The sequence below is a fragment of the Hemitrygon akajei genome, chromosome 30 (assembly GCF_048418815.1).
Source record: "Hemitrygon akajei chromosome 30, sHemAka1.3, whole genome shotgun sequence".
NCBI classification, from domain to species: domain Eukaryota; kingdom Metazoa; phylum Chordata; class Chondrichthyes; order Myliobatiformes; family Dasyatidae; genus Hemitrygon; species Hemitrygon akajei.
The window spans coordinates 37,229,283-37,250,626 of NC_133153.1; the positions used below are offsets into that span (position 1 = coordinate 37,229,283).

The 21,344-nt window shown below is 39.4% G+C and overlaps 1 protein-coding gene across 6 annotated transcripts in view; it reads right to left on the minus strand.

Moving 5' to 3' along the window:
- pias1b (protein inhibitor of activated STAT, 1b) overlaps positions 1 to 21,344 on the minus strand; it is a 201,469-nt gene that overhangs the window by 46,701 nt on the left and 133,424 nt on the right. For all 6 annotated transcript variants that reach the window (XM_073032623.1, XM_073032626.1, XM_073032628.1 and 3 more), the window contains 4 exons: positions 10,018 to 10,102; positions 7,115 to 7,162; positions 6,445 to 6,535; positions 6,223 to 6,357 (listed from right to left, as the gene is read on the minus strand). In XM_073032623.1, coding sequence (XP_072888724.1) covers positions 6,223 to 6,357; positions 6,445 to 6,535; positions 7,115 to 7,162; positions 10,018 to 10,102 — 359 coding nt within the window. The remainder of the gene's footprint in view (positions 1 to 6,222; positions 6,358 to 6,444; positions 6,536 to 7,114; positions 7,163 to 10,017; positions 10,103 to 21,344) is intronic.

The following is a 21,344-nucleotide window of genomic DNA, read 5'->3' on the forward strand; positions in this document are numbered from 1 at the left end:
AGTGGTGCTGATGTAATGGCTGAAAAAGTCTATTTACATTTTGTGTGACCATAATATTGTAGACATTAATTTTGCATTCAATATTAATATTGTGATGTGAACTTACTCCACAGAGATAATGCTTGTTGAAAGCACATTCAAAGTATATGCTCATTAGATTGTATTGTTAACAAGTGTGTCATCACATTCAATATAAGGAATATCAGTTTTCTCAAAGATCCTGAATTAAAAGTACTGTAAATCAAGTAACTGATACAGTGCCTATAAAAAGTATCCCCTCCCCACCCCTTGGACGTTTTCATGTTTTGTTTTACACCATTGAATCACAGCGGATTTAATTTTGCTTTTTTTGACACTGATCAACAGAAAATCTCTTTCATGTCAAAGTGAAGAAATCTCTACAAACTGATCCAATTACAAATATAAAATACAAAATAATTAATTGCATAAGTATTCACCCCCTTTAATATGACACACTAAATCATCACTGGTACAGTCAATTAGTTTTAGAAGTTACATAATTAGTTAAATGGAGATCACTTGTGTGCAGTCAAGGTGTTTTACTTGTCTATAGTAAAAACACGCCAGTATCTGGAAGGTCCAACTGCTGGTGAGTCAGCATCCTGGCAAAAACTACACCATGAAGACAAAAGCAACTCTGCAAAAAGATCACTGAGAAGTCACAAGTCATGAGTCAAGAATATTTCCAAGTCACTGAATATCCCTTGGTGTACAGTTAAGTCAATCTTCAAGAAATAGAAAGAACATGGCACAATTGTAACTCTGCCGAGAGCAGGCCGTCCTCAAAAGCTGAGTGACCATGCAAGAAGAGGACTAGTGAGGGAGGCCACCAAGCGGCCTATGCCAGCTTTGGAGGAGTTACAAGCTTCAGTGATTGAGATGGGAGAGAGGCAAAGAGAAAACCACTGTTGAAAAAAACTCCCACAAAATCTCGGTTAGAGTTTGCCAGAAGGCATGTGGGAGACTCTGAAGTCAGTTGGAAGAAGGTTATATGGACTGATGAAACCATTATTGAGCTTTTTGGTCATTATGTTTGATAAGCCAAACATGGTACATCATCAAAAACACACCATCTTTACCATGAAGCATGGTGGTGGCTGCATCATGCTGTGGGGATGCTTCGCTGCAGCATGCCCTTGAAGGCTTCTGGAGGTAGAGGGTAAAATTAACACAGCAAATACAAGGAAATCCTGGAAGAAAACCTGAAGCAGTCTGCAAGAAAACTGCGACTTGGGAGAAGATTTGTTTTCCAGCAGCACAATGACGCCGAGCATAAAGCCAAAGCTACACAAGAATGGCTTAAAAACAGCAAAGTTAATGTCCAGGAGTGGCCAAGTCAGAGTCCAGACCTCAATTCAATTGAGAATTTGTGGCTGGACTTGAAAAGGGCTGTTCACTCATGATCTCCATGCAGTCTGACAGAACTTGAGCAGTTTTGTAACGAAGAATGGGGAAAAATTGCAATGTCTAGATGTGCAAAGCTGATAGAGACCTATCCACACAGACTCAAGACTGTAAACTTATGAAATCAGTTATTTTGTGTTTTATATTTGTAATTTATTTAGATTACTTTATAGAGATCTGTTTTCACTTTGACATGGAAGAGTCTTTTTTCTGTTGTGTCAAAAAAAGCCAAATTAAATCTACTGTGATTCAATGTTGTAAAAAAAAACATGAAAACTTCCGGGGGGGGGGGGGTGCGTGAATACTTTTTTTCATAGGCACTGTATATAACAAATTGGGAAAATGTATACTATATTGTATTTAATCATGCACTGATTCACTATTTGCAGATTTTTTTTTGGCTCAATGAAGTAAGTAGAGTTAGAAACAGATTTTGTTGAAATTTATCTTATTTATAAAGTGAAGGATGTTTGCCGACTTTGCCTCTGAACTATTTTGTCTCAGGCTCAAAAGCAAATTTTACATTTCCCTCTGACTACAATCAGGACTGGAATTTGATTGTAAGCAAGGCAGGACAGCAGAAGCCTGATTGGATGAGGACTAACCACTCAGGAGGGATAGACAACGGGGCTATATATACCACTGGACTAGAAGCACCTAAGCATCATCCCTGATGAAGTTGGCAAAGTCTGGCATTGAAACATCAGTTAAAATTGATAACTGTACCCAGCTGGAAGCACAAGAATAGTTTATTTGTCATATACACCTTGAAAGAACGAGATCGTTTTAACATCAGACCTCTTTAAAAATATTACGTACATAGCAAAACAAAAAGTGCATTCTAGCTCATCTGAATTAATACCTGTGGTAAGAGACCTAGTTAGACAAAGCCATGGTGGGATGATTAAATATAACTTTTGATCTTACTTCACTGAAATTTACTGCACTTATAATACAATTACATTTCCTATTAAAGTTCTACCCCACTATGTATTTGAACAGATAAAACTTGCCAAAATCTGTTACAACATCTGTCAACATAGCTATGATCTGAGAATTCTAACAGATGGTGCCAAATTACAAAGTATACTGTCCCAGTTTGGGCTTGCTTGCTTTATAGAATCAATTATAAGATGAAAACAAGGTATTCCATGCATGTTTTTCACTGCCCTGTAACTAGCCTGACTGCAGTCACTGAAATCCTCATTAACTATATTAATGCAGATTGTAAAGGAAATAAATACTTATTTCAAAATGAAAAGTTGCTTCCAAAACACTGTCTTAAATAGGGCACCTAGTACATTGGGTGGAGATGTGTCTCTACTAAAGGAGGTGTAAGGCACTCCTTCCCTCCACTAGCTTGCAGGTTACCCTTGAGCGAGGTATAGCACCTGCTTAGCCCTCCAATCAAGGTCACGTGCAACCACGGGAGGGTGGATAGTTGTATGAGCGGTTGGTGCATATCACAATTCCTGGTCTTGCAACCTCTGATGCCAGGCAGATAATCTCTGAAGAGTATTGATAATGACTGGGGTCACCCATCTTGTAAAAGACACTGCCCAGAGAAGCCAATAGCAAACCATTTCTGAAGAAAAATTTGCCAGGATAATTATGGTCATGGAAAGACCATGATTGCCTCGGTAATATGACACAGCACATAACGAACAAACGAGTATACTGAACAATTCTTAGGCACAGGTTTCATGAAATTAAGCACCCTGTTTATCTTATCCTGAGAGAGCTGAACTTGCTCTATGAAACCACATTTACCATATAACCTTCTTGGAAAATTCCATGAAGTATTTTGAGGCAATACATAAATTCTAACAATAATAAAGGGATACGGATTACACTGTGAATAGATCTTAGGTGTCACTGAATAGATAACAAATTGCAAGCTGCCTTCATCAAAAATGCTTTGGTTGCTTTTTATAATATTCCTATCCAACCATCACCACCTCTGTTCTTCATTCTACACATCAGTTATGGCAAAAAGGAGACTAATTCATGTAGCTGTTGATCACCAGACAAACTGAATTGAGGAGCAGCACAACAGCCACCACATCCTTGCTCTAGGAGCATACCAGCACATAACATTTATCCTTGTTTGAATTAACACAAGGAAAATTGTTCAGTTCCACCATTGGGCTCACACACTGCTTTCATTTTGCTTTCAAATATATATGCTTTCCAAAATAACAGCAATAATGACCTTTTTACAAGTTACCTTCCTTGCCTAACAACAGCAGTGTTCTTATACAGCAGAGGTTCCTAACCTTTTTATGCCATGCAGCCTTACCAAGGGGTCCATGGACCCCAGATTGGGAACCCACGTTGTAAAGGCTTAAACTCTCCTGGGCACCTCCATTAAACATCCTTCACAAGCGAGCCTAAATGCACAATCTTAACAAGCACTCATCCTCACACTGCCTTTAAACCTGTGTAGATATCAAGAGAAATCTAATGTGGGCAGAATATTTCTTTCCCCATCCTTATACTGACCTCACAACCCATTTGCTTCTCTGGCAGGAAAGAGCCAACTTAGCACATAAAGTGAAACTGGAGCCTTATCCAAGGTTTAATTATCTGTAGTTATTAAATGGGAGAGCTTACACACTATGGAATATTTAACATGCTGTTCCACCCCCTATAAAAATCAGCAACATTATGAAACAGCACTGAGCTTTCAGTGCTTCCACCATCGTTCTGATTGGCATTTTCTAATACATTTCAGTTTTCCATAGTTCATGAAGGATATTGCACTGAAGTTTAGCCAAACCTTTTACACAATATCTTTCAATTTTTTGATTAAAAAGTAGGCAGAGAAACACTTTCTGATACTCTTCACTTAACCCTCAAACTGCTCCAGAATGCAAGACAGATCAGGAATTCTTAATATTTCAGCATCATTATAGATTAGAACAATCTTTAGGCTTGGCCCAATCAGAAGTCAAGTCAGGCCAGTAGCCTCCGCATCCAGCACATAATTCTCTGTAACTTCCACCATCTACAATGGGATCCCACCACCAAGCACATCTTCCCTCTACCCCTCCCCACTTTCTGCAGAGATCACTCTCTTGTCCATTCATCCCTCCCCACTAGTACTTATTCTTGCAAGCAGAACAAGTGCCATACCTGCCCCTACACCTCTTCCCTCACTATCATCCAAACAGTCCTTCCAGTTGAGGCGATACTTCTGTGACCCTGTTGGGATCATCTACTGTTCCAGTGCTCCCAGTGTGACCTCCTGTATATTGGTGAGACAATGTAGAATGGGAGACCACCTCACCGAGCACCTACCCTCCACCTGCCAAAAAATCTGGGATCTCCCAGTGGCCATCCACTTCATTTCTACTTCCCATTCCAACATGTTAGTCCACAGCCTCCTCTACTGCCACAATGAGGCCACACTCGGGTTGGAGGAACAACACCTTATATTCCATTCTCCAACCTAACTGTATGAAGATCAATTTCTCAAATTTCTGGTAATTGCAACCCTCCCCTCACCATTCCAGTTTCCCTCTCTCACCTTATCTCCCTACCTGCCCATCACCTCGCTCTGCTGCTCCTCCCCCTTCCCTTCCTTCTATGATTTTCTACCCTCTCCTTTCAGATCCCCCCTTCTCCAGCTCTTTATCTCTTTCACCTATCAACTTCCCAGCACTTTAAACTGATTAGCAATGCTGGCACTGTTCAAGAAGTCAAACTGGACCCACTGGAGGATGTGGTAGAACAAAGGACCTTACGGAAAATCCTGGCAATTCTGGACAACGTTTCTCACCCTCTGCATGCTAACTTGGCTGAACAGAGGAGTACTTTTAGTAATAGACTGAGACAACTGTGCTGCTCCAAAGAGCACTATACGAGGTCATTCATGCCCTCAGCCATTACCCTCTATAATGAGTCAACCTATAGCCGGGGAAGTGATGAACCTCTCCTGTTAGACTGTTTCAGGTAACTTTTTTTTATTCTTTCCTGCTACTCTTCTAATATTTATATATTTATATATCTGTGCACTTGTAATGCAACTGTGACACTGTAATTTCCTTTAGGATCAATAAAGTACCTATATATCTTTACCCGCTACCCCTCTTCTGGTTTCACCTTTTACTCACCTTGTACTTTTTTCTTCCTTCTCCCCACATTCTTGCTCTAATTTCTCATCTTTTTTCCAGACATGATGAAGGTCCTCAGCCTAAAACGTCGACTGTTTACCCTTTTCCATAGATGCTACCTGGCCTGCTGTGTCCCTCCAGCATTTTGTGTGTGTTACTTAGAAGTCAAGGCATATCAATTGGAAGCTCTATGAGTGGGTGGGAGGTGGGAAACTGGGAAAGGGGCTTTTATTAGCTGCTGTTGCTGTTTCTTGTGTTGTTCTGCTAAACATGGTGGGCATGCTATGCTGGTTCTCAGAATGTGTGATGAGACCTGCAGGCTACCCATAGCACATCCTTAGTTTGTGCTGGTTGTTAATGCAAATGGCATATCTGCCAGTAGGTTTCGATGAACATCTGAATCTAAACCCAAAACTGCTTTTAATTGAACTGACTGGATGTGGCATGACAGCCATTCACCAAATAGCTTTGTTAAGTTGTAGAATGATGCTGGTGAAAGTTTTAATTGGGATTAGCATTTAGGGACAAAGAGTATACTTGAAATGCACAAGGACTAGATTAATTATAGTTAAACAAAGCTTCTGAAAACTGTCTTTGACTGATATTAAACCCAACATCTGGGCGACATGCATTATACTGCTTTAATTAACTGCTTTGAAAAGATGAATATTGAGAAACCTACTCTTCCGATTTCTGCTGACCACGAAACCACAATCGTGTTCGGCACTGTCGTGGACAATCTGACTAGTGAGGTAATGTTGATCGGTCGGCTGGGTCGCTTTGGTTCAACACCATTTTTGGTTGGTGGTAGGTAGCCCTGGGATGAAAGCAAAAACTTGCTTATAGCTTTCCCAAAAGAGTAAACCAAGAAAAATTCTATTAGACCAACATTTTTAATACTTACCGGAAGGTTACAAGTTTTTCCATTTACTTTCACACAAAGATTTGGGGGGAAATGATCTTCCTGTGGACAACTAGTTTCTGATAAACAAAACCTAGAAAATTAAGAAAATATTATAAAATTTAAATGTTCTCCAGTAATCCCCAACTGCAAATATTGATTCCTTAACCAACAATGGATATAGTTTGCATTACTAATGTATTAAGAAATCAAATCATTCTCCAAATGGATAATATGGTAGGTAAAGTTAAATAATATTTTTTCCACTGTTTCCTTTCTCATTAACAAGCCCAACACTTAATGTGTATTCCTCAATGTATTTTGACCTTGCCCAGCTGCAGTCACAGCCCTGAGATTTGAATTTATGGTTCACTCTACATCTACAGATTACTAGTCCCATAATTTTACAATGTTACCAAACCCCTGAGCTAATAATATGCATCAGTTCTAAATATATTATTTTAAATAAATAGATTATAGAAAACAATCAAAAAGCTTCCACCTCCCCTAAACATGATGTTTTGACAATTTTATTTAAAATATTTCTTAGAAATAGTTCGACAGGGCAAATAGAAAAGAATAGAAAAGTCAAACCACAAAAGAAAAGAAAGGAAGAGGGACAAAGCATTAGATCAGCAAGTTAAATTCAGATAAACAGATTATATGCATTTACCGTAACTGAACCTGCACTGTGAAGTCACACTTGGTCCCCGATATGTCCCTAAATAAGAATGAAACATTTTTCAGTTTCTAATTTACATTTGTAGATTAAGTTGTACAAGATAGTACGATATATTTCAGAAGCATTGAAATGGAGTGATTTACAGAATCTATTTCCCAAAAGCCCAGAAATTTTGTAAGACAAGCTATTTTTCACAATACAATTTTTAAAAACTGGTAGCACCACCAGGTTTGTTTGTTCACAGAATGTGCATATTGTAGGCAACAGCATTGTTCATCTCTATTTTTTCCTGAAATCACACTGTTGACTCTGCACACAAGAGTCGATGGTAAAGAAAACCAATTTCTTTCTCCAAAGGACATGAGTTAATCAGATCAATTTTAAAATACAAATCTGCAAGTGTCTAGGTTATAGTCATAGAGACTTGTTTTAAATCCCAGATTTAATTACTTCTGGGTGGCAGGGTGGAGATAGGAGGTTTAAGGTGCTCCTTCCCTCAACTTGCCTGCAGATCACCCTTGGGCAAGATGTAGTATATGCTTAGACCCCGATCAGGGTCATGTGAAGCCATGGGAGCAGGTGGTGGATGGTTGTATGAGCAGCCGGTGCACATCACAAGCCCTGGTTATGCAACCACTGACACCAGGCTGAGAATCTCTGAAGAGTACTGATAATGGCTGGGTCACCCTTCCTATAAAGACACTGCCCAGGAGGAGGCAATTGTATAGAAAAATTTGCCAAGAACTATCATGGTCATGGTAACCGTGATCACCCACGTCATATGGCATAGCATATAATGATGATGATTAATTACTTCAATTTAATTGAAATTCCTCAGCAGTCATGGAAAATTTGAACTGACGATTCTAGATGCTAGTCCAGTAACTTATGCCACCATACCTAGTATTAACCAATAAATTTCACAGTTGAGCAAAATAAACAGTATACTACAAATTAATGAACAGCATTCACTTTTAATTGCTGGAAAACTATTTCAAACTTTTCTTACATCATCAGAAATTATAATTAGTAAAAATTGTGGAAGAATGATACAAGTTTGTCATAACTACTTGATCAATGCTCAAAACATTTGAGGCAGTTGCCTCAAAATGTTAGAGGAGAATTGCAAAGATGTAAGAGTCACAAACCATATACTGAATCCAAAGTATTAGTTATTAGAAGTTAGTGTGATTTTCCATTGAGGGAAGATCAAGCAGCCAAGGTCAAAAGGCCCAAAATCTTTCAGATAAAAGGCGAAAGTATTATTTGAACCTATGAGTGAGATCAAACCCTTGACTATCAATCAAAAATATCAGTATTTTTGCAATCTGTCAGGATTGTTTTGTCATTTATTTAGAAATTAAAAGCACTACTACTGTTATTGTAGTGATGGTCAGTCAAGCCTCATTGCTACAATATACTGAGGGACACCATGGTAGAGGCTTATCCATGTAATCCTTGGCTACAGGTCAGCAATAATTCTCCAAATCACTTGGGAGGGACAGTGCTGCAAATAAGTAAACAGTGATTAAATCATCTGCAGTATAAAATGCTGACAAACAGGAGAGTTTAAAATGTGGTAGTGTTACCACATTTCACAAAATGTGAAAGCCTTTACACTTTCCTGTAAAGGCGGGGGGGGGGGGGGGGGGGTTGGTGGTGTAGTGGTGGGAACATACGATTGATACTCCAAGCAAAGCTGTTTTTCTGTATTAAACATACAAAAATGTCAATGTGAAGACAAAGCATAATACTGGCAATTGAAAGGCAGAGGGATTGATAATAACAGGCATGTAAAAAGTGGGGAACTGATAAATGATGTGATTCAAATTCCCAAGTTTGCCAGTGATATCAAAGTAGGGGTGGCTGCAAGCAACATGGATGAAAATATTAAATAATGAGATATTGTGAGTAAGCAAAAATGCAGTAAATGGATTTCAATTTACTTGAGAGTTAATTTTCTTTGGAATTAATGTACATTAAGTGTAAAGAACCTGGAAACAATAGAGATTCAAAAACACGTGATTCTATGAACACAGATCATGTCACAAACAGATTTAGAAAACAATTTAATAATTTAATTGAAATCTGGCTTTTTTAATTGGGGGGCCAGTGGAGTACAAGTGATGTTATGTTACATCCATAAAAAGCTTGGTTAAGAGTATAACTGGAGTAATGAAAACAACTCTGGGCTTCAACACCATGGTAAGTGATGCAACACAGAGTTCTGGAATTCAGAAAGTGAATAATGATTTAATTCAAGCTATTAAAAAGTTTGATGAAGGGCAAATGAACAGAAACTATACTTTCTGGAAGTATTCTGCATCTAGAAAATAGAATCTAGAAGATATTGTCTAAAAATTGCAGCCTGGCCTCTCAGACATTTGGGAAACAAGGGTGGTAGAAATTTGGAGCTCTTGCAAGCAACAGTTGATAGTAGATTGATTTTAATTCTAAGACTGAAATCATCATCTTATTGATTAGTGCACAAGCCCAAGGAGCTAAATATAAAATCCTCCTAGTCTTACAATGTGCATATATGTGATTGCGTAGTCTCTACAATTGGGTTAAGATGGCAAATAATTAATATACTTGCAATTTAAATTCAAATAATTTAAAATCAACCTCAATAAAGTCTGAAATAAAGTACAACTTAAAATTTATCCTCAGTCAAAAACTGCTTTTAACTTGGACAATGATGTTTGATTCTTCCTATTTCTGAGGCTGAGGCCAAATGCAGACCTAGAATAAAAGCAGTTAACGTATTAAAACAAATTGATTTAATATTTGGTCTATAACATTAAGTAGTAACATATTTAGCTCAGCCACTCAAGTTTCCCCACCCTGACAGTACAGTAAAAGCAAACTATGTAAGGAGAACAATGATTACTTACATTGAGTTGCTGATCTGTTGAACTTGCTGTGGTGTCAGTGCGAATGCAAAACAAGTCTCCTGAAACCGCTGGCCATTATCTGAAGCTTAAGTAGACAAAAAGGTCAATGTTACAAGTGAAATATTTTTTAAAAATCTGGACATTACTTGGGTTTTCATGAAATAAATGCATCATGAGGTGATATTACTTTGTTTACTCAACTGCTCCCACCTCAACAGAAACATTTCAGGTCCACATAATAGTTTGTTGGCAACAGAAAGTAGATCCCTGTAACATTCTACTTGTGACAAGGCAAATGTATATATACATTTGTGAAATTCACACTCCTCTGCAGCTATGATGTGCTCAGTGGATTTTAGAATCTCTAAAGGATTTAAATTGTACAGAAATGCAGTTCTGTACAATTCACCATTCTCCTCAATGACCTCAACTTGATTATAAATCCATAACTATTGTCACTTAAAAAACACAAAAAGCCCCCTCCCCAAATAATAATCCAACTTATTAAGAAAATATGTGAGCATATTGTTAGATCTTCCACAGCTCCAATAAAGACAAAACACATTGTACACATCTTGTTATCAAACTCATGAAGACTTCTTTGACAGACCTCCCAAACCACTAACATACACCATGCAGTTAATTGTAACAAGCACAAGCAGAGGTGAAAGTCAGTTCAGTAACCACAAACCAGTGAGAAAAAAGTGCCCAGCAAAATAAATACAAAATGGACTGAATTTGCAATGTAAATTAGCACACTCGTGGCAATTGAGACCAAAATTTAAGTTTTCAGATAATCACTTTCGAGAAAAGTTGCCTTCCCTTCATCATTGTTCCAACTGCATCAATTCCCTTGAATACATTACAGTTTTCAGTGTCAGTTCATTTTTCTGCAGACATTGGCTTCTGTTGTAGGACAAGTTCTTTTAATTAGTATAATTAGCAATGAATTTGCAAGTTGTCCACATTGATGGTCACAAATAATGTCCAAGCCAAATGAAAACACATGGAATATATTGCTGAATATCAAATGACAACAAATTCAATTCTGAAATGCAGCAACATCTGGAGAATATTTGCAGTCATTAGGTATTAGTTCTTCAATTAAACATCGACTATTTTAAGCTTTACCTTGGCAGGGTGGAGGTATAAGTGTCGATGTTGATGAACAAGATATAAGTTTTCAATTAATGCCAAACATTCATCAGATGACACAGGTCAAATTCAAACCATCCTAAGCGTCGGTTTTTCTCAATTCAGTCAAGAGTCCCTTGTCAAATCTATGGAATTTCAGATCCAAGGCTCACTTCAACTAAGACAAAGCATAATGTACTCTCGGACCATTTTATTAGGCACACCTACACGCCTGCTCATTAATGCAAGTATCTAATCAGCCAATCAAGTGGTGGCAACTTAATGTATAAAGCATGCAGACATGTCAAGAGGTTCAGTTGTTGTTCATATCAAACCTCTGAATGGGAAAGAAATGTGATCTTAATGACTTTAACCGTGGAATGAATGTTGGTGCCAGACAGGCTCAGAATCTGCTGATCTCCTGGGATTTTCATGCACAAGTTTCTGGAGTTTACAGAGAATGGTATGAAAAGCAAAACAAAATCCAGTGAGTGTCAGTTTTGTGGGTGAGAATGCCTTGATAATGAGGGTCAGAAGAGAATGGCCAGACTGGTTCAAGCTGACAGGAAAGTGACAGTAATTCAAATAACCAGACAATACAAAAGTGGTGTTCAGAAGATCACCTCAGAACACAACACCTAGAACCTTGAAGTGGATGGGCTATATCAGCAGTAGACCACGCTCATACACTCAGTGGCCACTAAGTGTACATGAAAATCACTAGTAGTGCTAGATACTAGAAATCTGTTTTAAAGGAAATACAGTGTACTAGAAACACTTGGCAGATTAAACAGCATCTATACAAAGATTCAAAACTCACAGCAAATGTCTGCTGACCAACTTCATTTTCAAATAGTTTTATATAAAACTAATAGAGATATTAGCCAATTTGTTCCCCATAAAGTACTTAAGGAAGAAACAATAAATTTAACCCAGTAATTTGAATTTGTTTTATCTCAAGCATTTGTGGTATTTTTTAAGACCTTGTTCAGATCAAAGGATCCATCTGGGCCAGCTGAGATCTAATCAGGCAGGTGTGGGCAAAAATTATTCAATAATAGTCTTTAGCAAAGCAAACAGCTTGTTTGTCTTGCGTTATCAAGGATTCAGACACTCACCTTGCTTCAATTATATGGGGCCTAGGTTTGAGCCCACACCTGGAGAGGACCCACCTGCTCTTCAGGGAGTAGTATGAAGACTCAAGTCCTGTTTAAACGTATCTCCCTTCGAGAGGGATTAAAAGTTGGCTTATTAGAGGTTGGGATACAGTGTGATTGTCCAATGAGGGAATCAGGTATTTTTTAAGTCACTGACTTGTTATGAAAGTTGTTGTTTTATGGCAGCAATACAGTGTGAATATATAACAATTCCTATAAAATACAGTAAGAAATATATAAAAATAAGTAGCACTAAAAGAGAACAAAATAGCAAAGTAGTGGTCATGGACCGTTTAGAAATCTGATGGCTGAGGTGAAGAAGCTATTCCTAAAACATTGAGTGTGTGCCTTCAAGCTCTGTACCTCCTTCTTGATGCTAGCAATGAGAAGAGGGCGTATCCTGGGTGGTAGGTCCTTAATGATGGATGCTGCTTTTTTGAGGCATCACCTTTTGAAGAATTCCTCAATGATGGATGGTGGATCAAGAAGCCAAGGCCAAAAGACCCAAGATCTTTCAGATGAAAGCCCATCAACTTTAAATATCAATTGCTTCTCTCTCCAACATCCTGTCTGAACTTAAAAACTCCTGTCTTTCCTGATTTTTTTTTCAGCAGCCTCATTATTTTGCACTCCAAAGAGTAAAGAATGAGTAGCAATTTCATTGAAACAAAATTAAAAGAGAATTGCAAGGACAGTTGCTGAATGTTTTGCACAGCCCAATTGAAAACTAAGGGTGGACTATTTAAGTCTACTGAGAGATTTCATCTTTCAAATACCTGGCATTCTTCATCCTAGAAGGCTGTGGTTGTCCACTCAGTGAATTTAACAACAAACAATAGGAGTTTGGATACAAAAACATTCCATGGATTTGGGATTGGAGTAGAAAGATGCAGATGTGCTACTCTTACTTCTATTTGTGGTTTTAAATTACATAACAGTTTTATGTCACTCATTGCTCAATAAAGCAATTTACAGTTAAGAGCTAAAAAATATTGGAATTGCATTTTACAAGTCAAAGTTGATCACAAGAAGGCAATTAGCACAATTAGTAATTGGCAAACCTCTCACCCTGGAGGCCAAAAGTATAACAAGAACAGAAGTGACTCCAATAAATTAACCTGGGAAAAGTACAAAGTCATTCCCTCGTAATCACATGTACAGTAAGCACAGTATTTTAGTCAAAGCTGCTCCTCTTTGATGAGATTACAATGATGAAGAGGAATTTCTTTAGCCAGAGGGTGGATGAATCTGTGGAATACCAAATCACTGGGTATATTTAAAGCTGAGGTTGATAGGTCCTTGATTAATAAGGGCGTCAAAGGTTATGGGGAGAAGGCAGGAAAATAGGGTTGAGAGGGATAATAAATCAGCCATAATGGAATAGCTATACAGAGTGGATAGGCTCAATGACCTAATTATGATCCTATATCTTCTGGTCTTGGACTACTCACATACAGTAGTGGGAAAATGCACCATTTGACAAAACTGTCTAAATCACAAGAGACAAAAATAGCACCAAAACAGGTTCTTGATATACTAAGTCTCTCGGAAGCCTGTATATTTGGGAAGGTCACATTAGGGTTAATACCCTATTCCCATTTGTGGTGATAAAGTCTGATGACATCCAGGACTAGTTTCATACGCAGACACGTTACTGCAAAAGATGAGGGGAATAAAGTGGCTGGAGTTGCTTGCTGAAGTGAATGATTCACCCACTCAAATTGCCAATCTGTGTACTGACCTGTAAAGAAAAGTAAAGCAGCAGTTAAACACTTCCCCCCATGGGAAAGGAATATGAAGACAGTCCTCCCATTGATTTTTGCTCAATCAACAGATTGCCAGGAGTGCACTGGCAGGCATCCAAAGCAGAACTCATTTCCTCAGCTTAAGAGTATTGCATTTACAAAAACAAGCATCCATTTTGTATTGAAACAGTTAATATAGCTTCTTGGGAATCTTAATCACTTTGGAAACTACAAAATATATATTTTCAGGACATGGATGTTGCCAGAAAGGTGAGCATTTATTGTCCATCCATTTTGGTAAGCTGCCTTCAGTAACCAGTCCTTCCTGTAAATGTACTCCTGCTTTGTTATTGGACATGGAGTTGCAGGATTTAGATCAGTCAACAAAATTACAATATACTTCCAAATTAAGATGGTGTTCAATATGCAGATGGTGGTGTTCTTAAACTTGTTCCTCTAGTCCTCCCTGGGAGTGAAGTTCTGGATTTGGAAGGTGCCAGAGTGGCTTGGATGAGCAACTGTAGTGCTTTTTACAAATGGTACTTGCTGCTGACACTGTGTCACAATGACATAGGGATAGAATGCTTCAGGTGGTGGGTAGGGTACCAATCACACTAATTTATTCTGAATGGTGTTGCATTGAGTGTATTTAGACTTCACCTTGCCTAATATAGGCAGTCGCTTCACCCAGGCAAGCAGAACATATTACACCATACTTCGGACTTGTGTTCTGTAAACTGAAAATTATTATGCTAACAGGAGGCAAGTCACTTGCCATTGGATATCAAACCTCTGATCTGTCCTTGTAACCACATTATTTGTTGCTGGTCTGGCTGATTTGGTAGTGACTTTCAAGATATTATGGTGATGCGAAATTCCTTACACTTCAAGTAGTGTCATGGAATCGTGAATATCCATCTACTTCTTGGAGAAAGAGCTGCAAAATATCCCTGAACCACAAACAGCATGATTGTTAATTTGTATCCCTAAATACTCCAGTTGGATAAAAACTGTGTTAAAAGTACAGCTGATTATTTTTAACACAGTTCATATCCAACTGGAATATCCAAACTTACTCACTAGAAAGCTTCTGAGAGGAGAATGAATGGAAATATACAATGAATTTACAAGTCCTGCAGAAATTTTGACCTTACTTGAAATGTTATATACTGTATTTGTGAAACTGTAAGGGAATGGGAGGCAGTGGTTATGCTGGCTAAATCTACGTGCAACCGAAATCAAACATTTTAGCTAGGGCTGGTGTCAACGTCTATTCAAACTCTTTCATGTTACACTAAGCTGCAATCACAACCCGTGAAACACCAGAAACTGAAGACAGGTGCAATAATATACAGGCAACCTCTCACATGTGCAAGACTATCACTGTTCACAAAATGGCATGTGTTAAGCTAGGGCATCAAAAGGTCAAGATTGGACTTTGATTATTTTGGATAGTTGCCCACTTAACAAGCCACAGTTGGAGCATTGTGTGCAGTTCTGGCATCAAGCAACAGGAAGGAAGTTAGAGCCATGGAAAGAGTCAGTAACACAATGCCAAGAATTTAAGTTTACATTTATGAAGACATGAAGAATTGAGGCTTTTGTTTCCACCATATGGAAGATACTATAGGAAAAGTTTTCAAAATTCTGATGATGCTTGAAAGAGATAATGAAAGTTTGATTTCTATAATAGGCAAATCTGGAGATCAAAATAACCACTGGAAGAATGTAGTAACAACATAGAAGTTGAATTATTTGGAACTTTGCTAGAACACCTCTTACACCTTGTGGTTTCCAACAAACTGGAAAAGTATTTGCAAAAATATAATGCAAAAAAAGTTATCTTTTAAAAGAGATACAGCATGGTAACAGGCTCTTCCAGGCCATTGAGCCTGCATTGTCCAATTACACCCTTGTGACTGAATAACCTTACACATCTTTGGGATGTGGGAGGAAACCGGAGCACCAGGAGGAAACCCACACAGTTACAGGGAAAACATACAAATTCCTTACAGTGAAAATTAAACCCTGATCACTGGCACTGTAAAACATTATGCTAACTTCTACATCAAAGAGCCACCCTGATAATCTGGAATGATCGAAGACATCGCCCATTAGACTAGTATTACATAGCACGACAAAATACCTAACTATTCTAGTGAAGTTCAAAATTACTTGTTTTTCAACATTTGAGGTCTGAGAAAGTTAGAGCACTTCCTAATCAAATAGTTCCTCTAGCTTTAGCATTCAAGACTTTAACTGTAACCCATACAGTTGAATAAATATATAACATATACCTTTGCATAAAATAAAACACTGGAAAAAGATTTGTGAGAGGCACAAGAAAGCAGAAGGCATGAATGAGGGCAATTGAGCACAACAGCTATATATCACAGCACTCAGTGCAGCTGTCTCACAACTCCAGAGCCTGGATTCAATACTAACCTCTGAAGCTGCCTGTGAGGAATCAGACTATTCTCCCTGCGGTTCTATGGATTTCAGACAGGAACTCTGGCTTCCTCCTACATACCAAAGGTTTGTTAGGACTTAGTGTACTTAAATTCCAAAAGAACTAAAGAGGTTGATGTATATGAGAGAGAATACATTACTGGACTACAGGAGGAAAAGGGGGGGGGGGGGGGGTGGAACGGATGGGAAAAAGGAAAACGAAATGAGAGAAATAGTAGTAGGGGAGACACACAGTCATTACCCTGAGGGAGTAATATCAGTTTATAAACACGAGATTCTGCAGATGCAAGAAATCCAGAACAAAATGCTGGAGGAACTCAGGAAGTCAGACGGCCTCAATGGAGATCAATAAATAGCCGAGATTCTAGGCATCTATGGTGAGGAATAAGCAGTTAATGTTTAAGGCTGAGACTCTTCATCAGGATTGGAAAGGAAGGGGTAAGAAGTCAGAATGTTTCCTCTGGCATTCTGTTGATGTTGGTTTGCCAGTGGGGTAGAAACTTGAAGGCAGGAACAGAAGAAAATGGAAAATAAAAGGAATGGGCTCAGATGAGAGTGACCGTGGGGATAAAGTATAAGCCCAGTTTTATCATATTGGAGACATCACTTTGCCCCATTCACATGCAACTTCACAAGTTTTTTTTTCTTCTTTTCTTCCCAGTTGTGAAAAGGTGTCTCCCATCTGAAACACTGACTCCGTTTCTCTTCTGGAGATACTGACTGATCTATCGAGGGCTTCTAGCAATTTTTGTTTCTATATTTTAGAATCAGGTTTATTCTCACTGACATAGGTTATGAAATAAGTCCACCGTGATGAAGTGCTTTGATAAGTTAGCTTTGAAACATATCAGCTCCTGCGTGTGAAGCCACTTGGATCAACTCCAGTTTGCTAACCGGAGCAACAGGTCCACAGTTGATGCCATCTCACTGGCTCTTCACTCAACCCTGGAACATCTGGACAGCAAAGATGCAACATCAGGATGTTCTTTACCAAATGCAGCCAAGCATTCAATACCATCATCCCCTCAAAACTAATCAACAAGCTTCAAGATCTTGGCCTCACTTGGCCTCCTTATACAATTGGATTCTTAGTTTCTTCACTTGCAGATCCCAGCCAGTTCAAACTAGCAACAACATCTCCTCCACAATCTCCATCAGCACAGGTGCCCCACAAGGCTGTGTGCTTAGCCGCATGTTCTATTTGCTTTACTCTTATGACTGTCTGGTTAAGCACAGCTCCAATACCGTATTCAAGTTTGCTGACAACATCATTGTCGTAGGTCAAATAAAAGTGGCAATAAATCAGCATATAGGAGGGAGATTGAAAATCTGGCCGAGTAGTGTAACACAACAACCTCTTACTCAATGTCAGCAAGACAAAGGAGTTGATTATTGACTTCAGGGGGAGAAAACCAGAGGTTCATGAGCCAGTCCTCTGAGGATCAGAGCTGGAGAGGGTCAGCAATTTTAAATTCCTCGGTATTATTATTTCAGAGGACCTGTCCTGAGCCCAGCATTTAAGTGTAATTATGAAGGAAGCACTGCAGCAATTCTACTTCTGTAGATGTGTGGTGGAGAGTATATCGACTGGTATGGAATCACTAATGCCTGTCCCACCATTGAGCACATCCACATAAAATGCTGTCACAGGAAAGAGGCATCCATCATCAGGGACTCCCACCACCAGAGCATGCTCTCTTCTCGCTAGAGCCATCAGGAAAGTGGCACCGGAACCTCAAGACTCACACCATCAGATTCAGGAATAGTCATTACCCCTCAACCATCAAGCTCTTGAACCAAAGGGATAACTTTACTTGCCCCATCAGTGAAATGTTCCTACATGTATCACTTTCAAGGATTCTTCATCTCAGGTTCTCGATATTTATTATTTCTTTCTATTATGGTTATGATTCTATTATGGATTTATTGAGTACACCCACAAGAAAAAGAATCTCAGGGTTGTATATGGTGACAGATATGTACTTTGATAATGCATTTACTCTGAACTCTGAAAAGCAGTTCAGTGCAACATGAGGATGGGTCTTCAGGCTCCTATACCTTCTCCCCACTCGTAGTAACATGAAGAGGGTACTCCCTGGATGGTGACTCTCACCGCAACATGCCCTATTTACAGCAACAACATATTTTTATTTTCAGATGAATAGTTGATATTTTGACCGAAGGGTGAGTAGATCAGTGATCTGGTAAATTGGTTTATTGTCACGTTGTCAAGGTGTGATGAAAATCTATTTTTGCATGCTGTCCATACAGATTATTAAAACGGTGCATTGAGGTGGTACAAAGGAAACCAATAGTAGATTGCAGACAGCATTTACATCATTTACAGTGAAAGTGCAGGCAGGCAGACATTGACACAAAACGATAAGGCAGAATACGAGGGCAAAAATCCATCTAACTGCAATAGCTACAGTTCATAGAAACATAGAAAATAGGTGCAGGAGTAGGCCATTCTGCCCTTCGACAATTTTATTACAACAGAGTGGAAGCTGTTTTCAGCCTGGAAGTACTTGCTTTCAGGTTTGTGTTGGCTGCCCAATGTAATGGGAGAGAAGGGAAAATCTCTGGGATGGTTGGGGTCTTTTATTATGTTGGCTGTTTTGCAAGGCAGTGAGAAAAGCCGACAGGGTCCACAGAGGGGAAACTGGTTTCCATAATAAATTCCTTGCAGCTTCTTGTAGTCAGGGGCTAAACATCTGGATAAGATGCTTTCTAAAGTGCATTGACAAAATATTGATGAGAGTCAAAGACAACACGCCAAATTTCTTTAGTGGCCTGAGGAAGCAGAGGCAGTGTTATCATACAACACACACAAAATGCGGGTGGAACACAGCAGGCCAGGCAGCATCCATAAGGAGAAGCACTGTCGACGTTTTGGGCCGAGACCCTTTGTCAGGACTAGCTGAAAGGAAAGATAGTAAGAGATTTGAAAGCAGTGGGGGGGGGGGGGGGGGGGGAGAAGAGAGGGGGCAGCACGAAATGATATGAGAAGACCGGAGGGGGTGGGATGAAGCTAAGAGCTGGAAAGGTGATTTGCGAAAGTGATACAGAGCTGGAGAGGGGAAAGGATCATGGGACGGGAGGCCTCAGGAGAAACAAAGGGGGAGGGGGAAGCATCAGAGGGAGATGGAGAACAGGCGAACAACTAAATAATGTCATGGATGGGGTAAGAAGGGGAGGAGGGGCATTAATGGAAGTTAGAGAAGTCAATGTTCATGCCATCAGGTTGGAGGCTACCCAGCCAGTATATAAGGTGTTGTTCCTCCAACCTGAGTTTGGATTCATTTTGACAGTAGAGGAGGCCATGGATAGACATATCAGAATGGGAATGGGACGTGGAATTAAAATGTGTGGCCACTGGGAGATCCTGCTTTCTCTGGCGGACCGAGCATAGGTGTTCAGTGAAACTGTCTCCCAGTCTGCGTCGGGTCTCACCAATATATAAAAGGCCACAGCGGGAGCACCGGACGCAGTATACCACACCAGCCGACTCACAGGTGAAGTGTCGCCTCACCTGGAAGGACTGTCTGGGGCTCAACCTGGTTGGACCAAGGCAGGCTGCAAATGATGTTCACCTCTAGCAACTTGAAACTCAGCTCTCTCCATCTCAGTATTATTGATGCAAAGAGGAATTTGTGCAACTGTTTGCTTCCTGGAATCAAAGACCAACTCTTGCTTTGTTGACAGGTTGTCATGTCACCATGTCATTAGGATCTTTATCTCCTTCCTACACTTTGACTCATTGTTATTTGAGATGCAGCCAACTATGATAATGGCACCCAAGTCATGGAGTTAGAACAGTAATATGCATAGAAAATAGAGTAGGGGCTCACGATACAGCCTTGTGGGGCACTAGAATTGAAAATAATTATAGCAGAAACATTGCTGCTTATTATTATTGACTGTGGGCTGTTGCCCAGGAAGTCAAGAATCTAATTTCAAAGTGTATCACCTCTCCAATATGCATGCACGACTTAGCCTTGGAAATGCAAGATAATTTCTAAAATTTGTGGATGACAAGATTTGCAAACTTTATGAATTGAAAAGATAATGGTGATCGATATAGAGGGTGACAGAATGGGCAGATAGTTAGTAAATAAAGTTTAATGGGAGAACCATACTGTTCTAGAGGAGATGAAGGAACGAGTGGGGGGGGGGGGGGGGGGAGGGAGGAGGAGATGAGGACACAAATCATTAAAAAAAAGAGCAGATTGAGAAAGCAGTTAATAAGGCAGCCCTAAGCTTTACTGATAGAGTAGAACTTGATTGTCAAAACAAGATTGCAGTGCTACTCCAGCCCGTGCAAAACATATTTACATGCAACAAGCAACTTCAGCAGCCCGTAACACTCAAAGGCCATTGGCAAGCCGGGTGTAGCATTATTCAGCTACACAACAGCCCTCAGGAAGAAGCTATTTTTCAGTCTTACTGTCTTGGATAAGATGTTTCTGTATCCCCTAGCAGATGGCAGGAGACTGAACAGAGGGTGTCAGGGATTGGATGGGTCTTTAATGATGAGTGTGCCATAAGAATAGAATACAGCACTGCTGAACCTTTATAAAACACTGGCTCAAGGTAACAACAACAGGTGAGAAACACACTGATTTTATTTGAGATACAGTACAGAATAAGCCCTTCTGACACTTTGAGCACCTATCAATTCCAACACCCCCCCCATTTAACCAGTGCCAAATCAAAGGGCAATTTACAATGAGCAATTAACCTACGAACCACTACACCTTTGGACAGTGAAAGGAAGCCTATGCAGTCACAGGGAGAACGTACACACTCCTTGCAAGCAGCA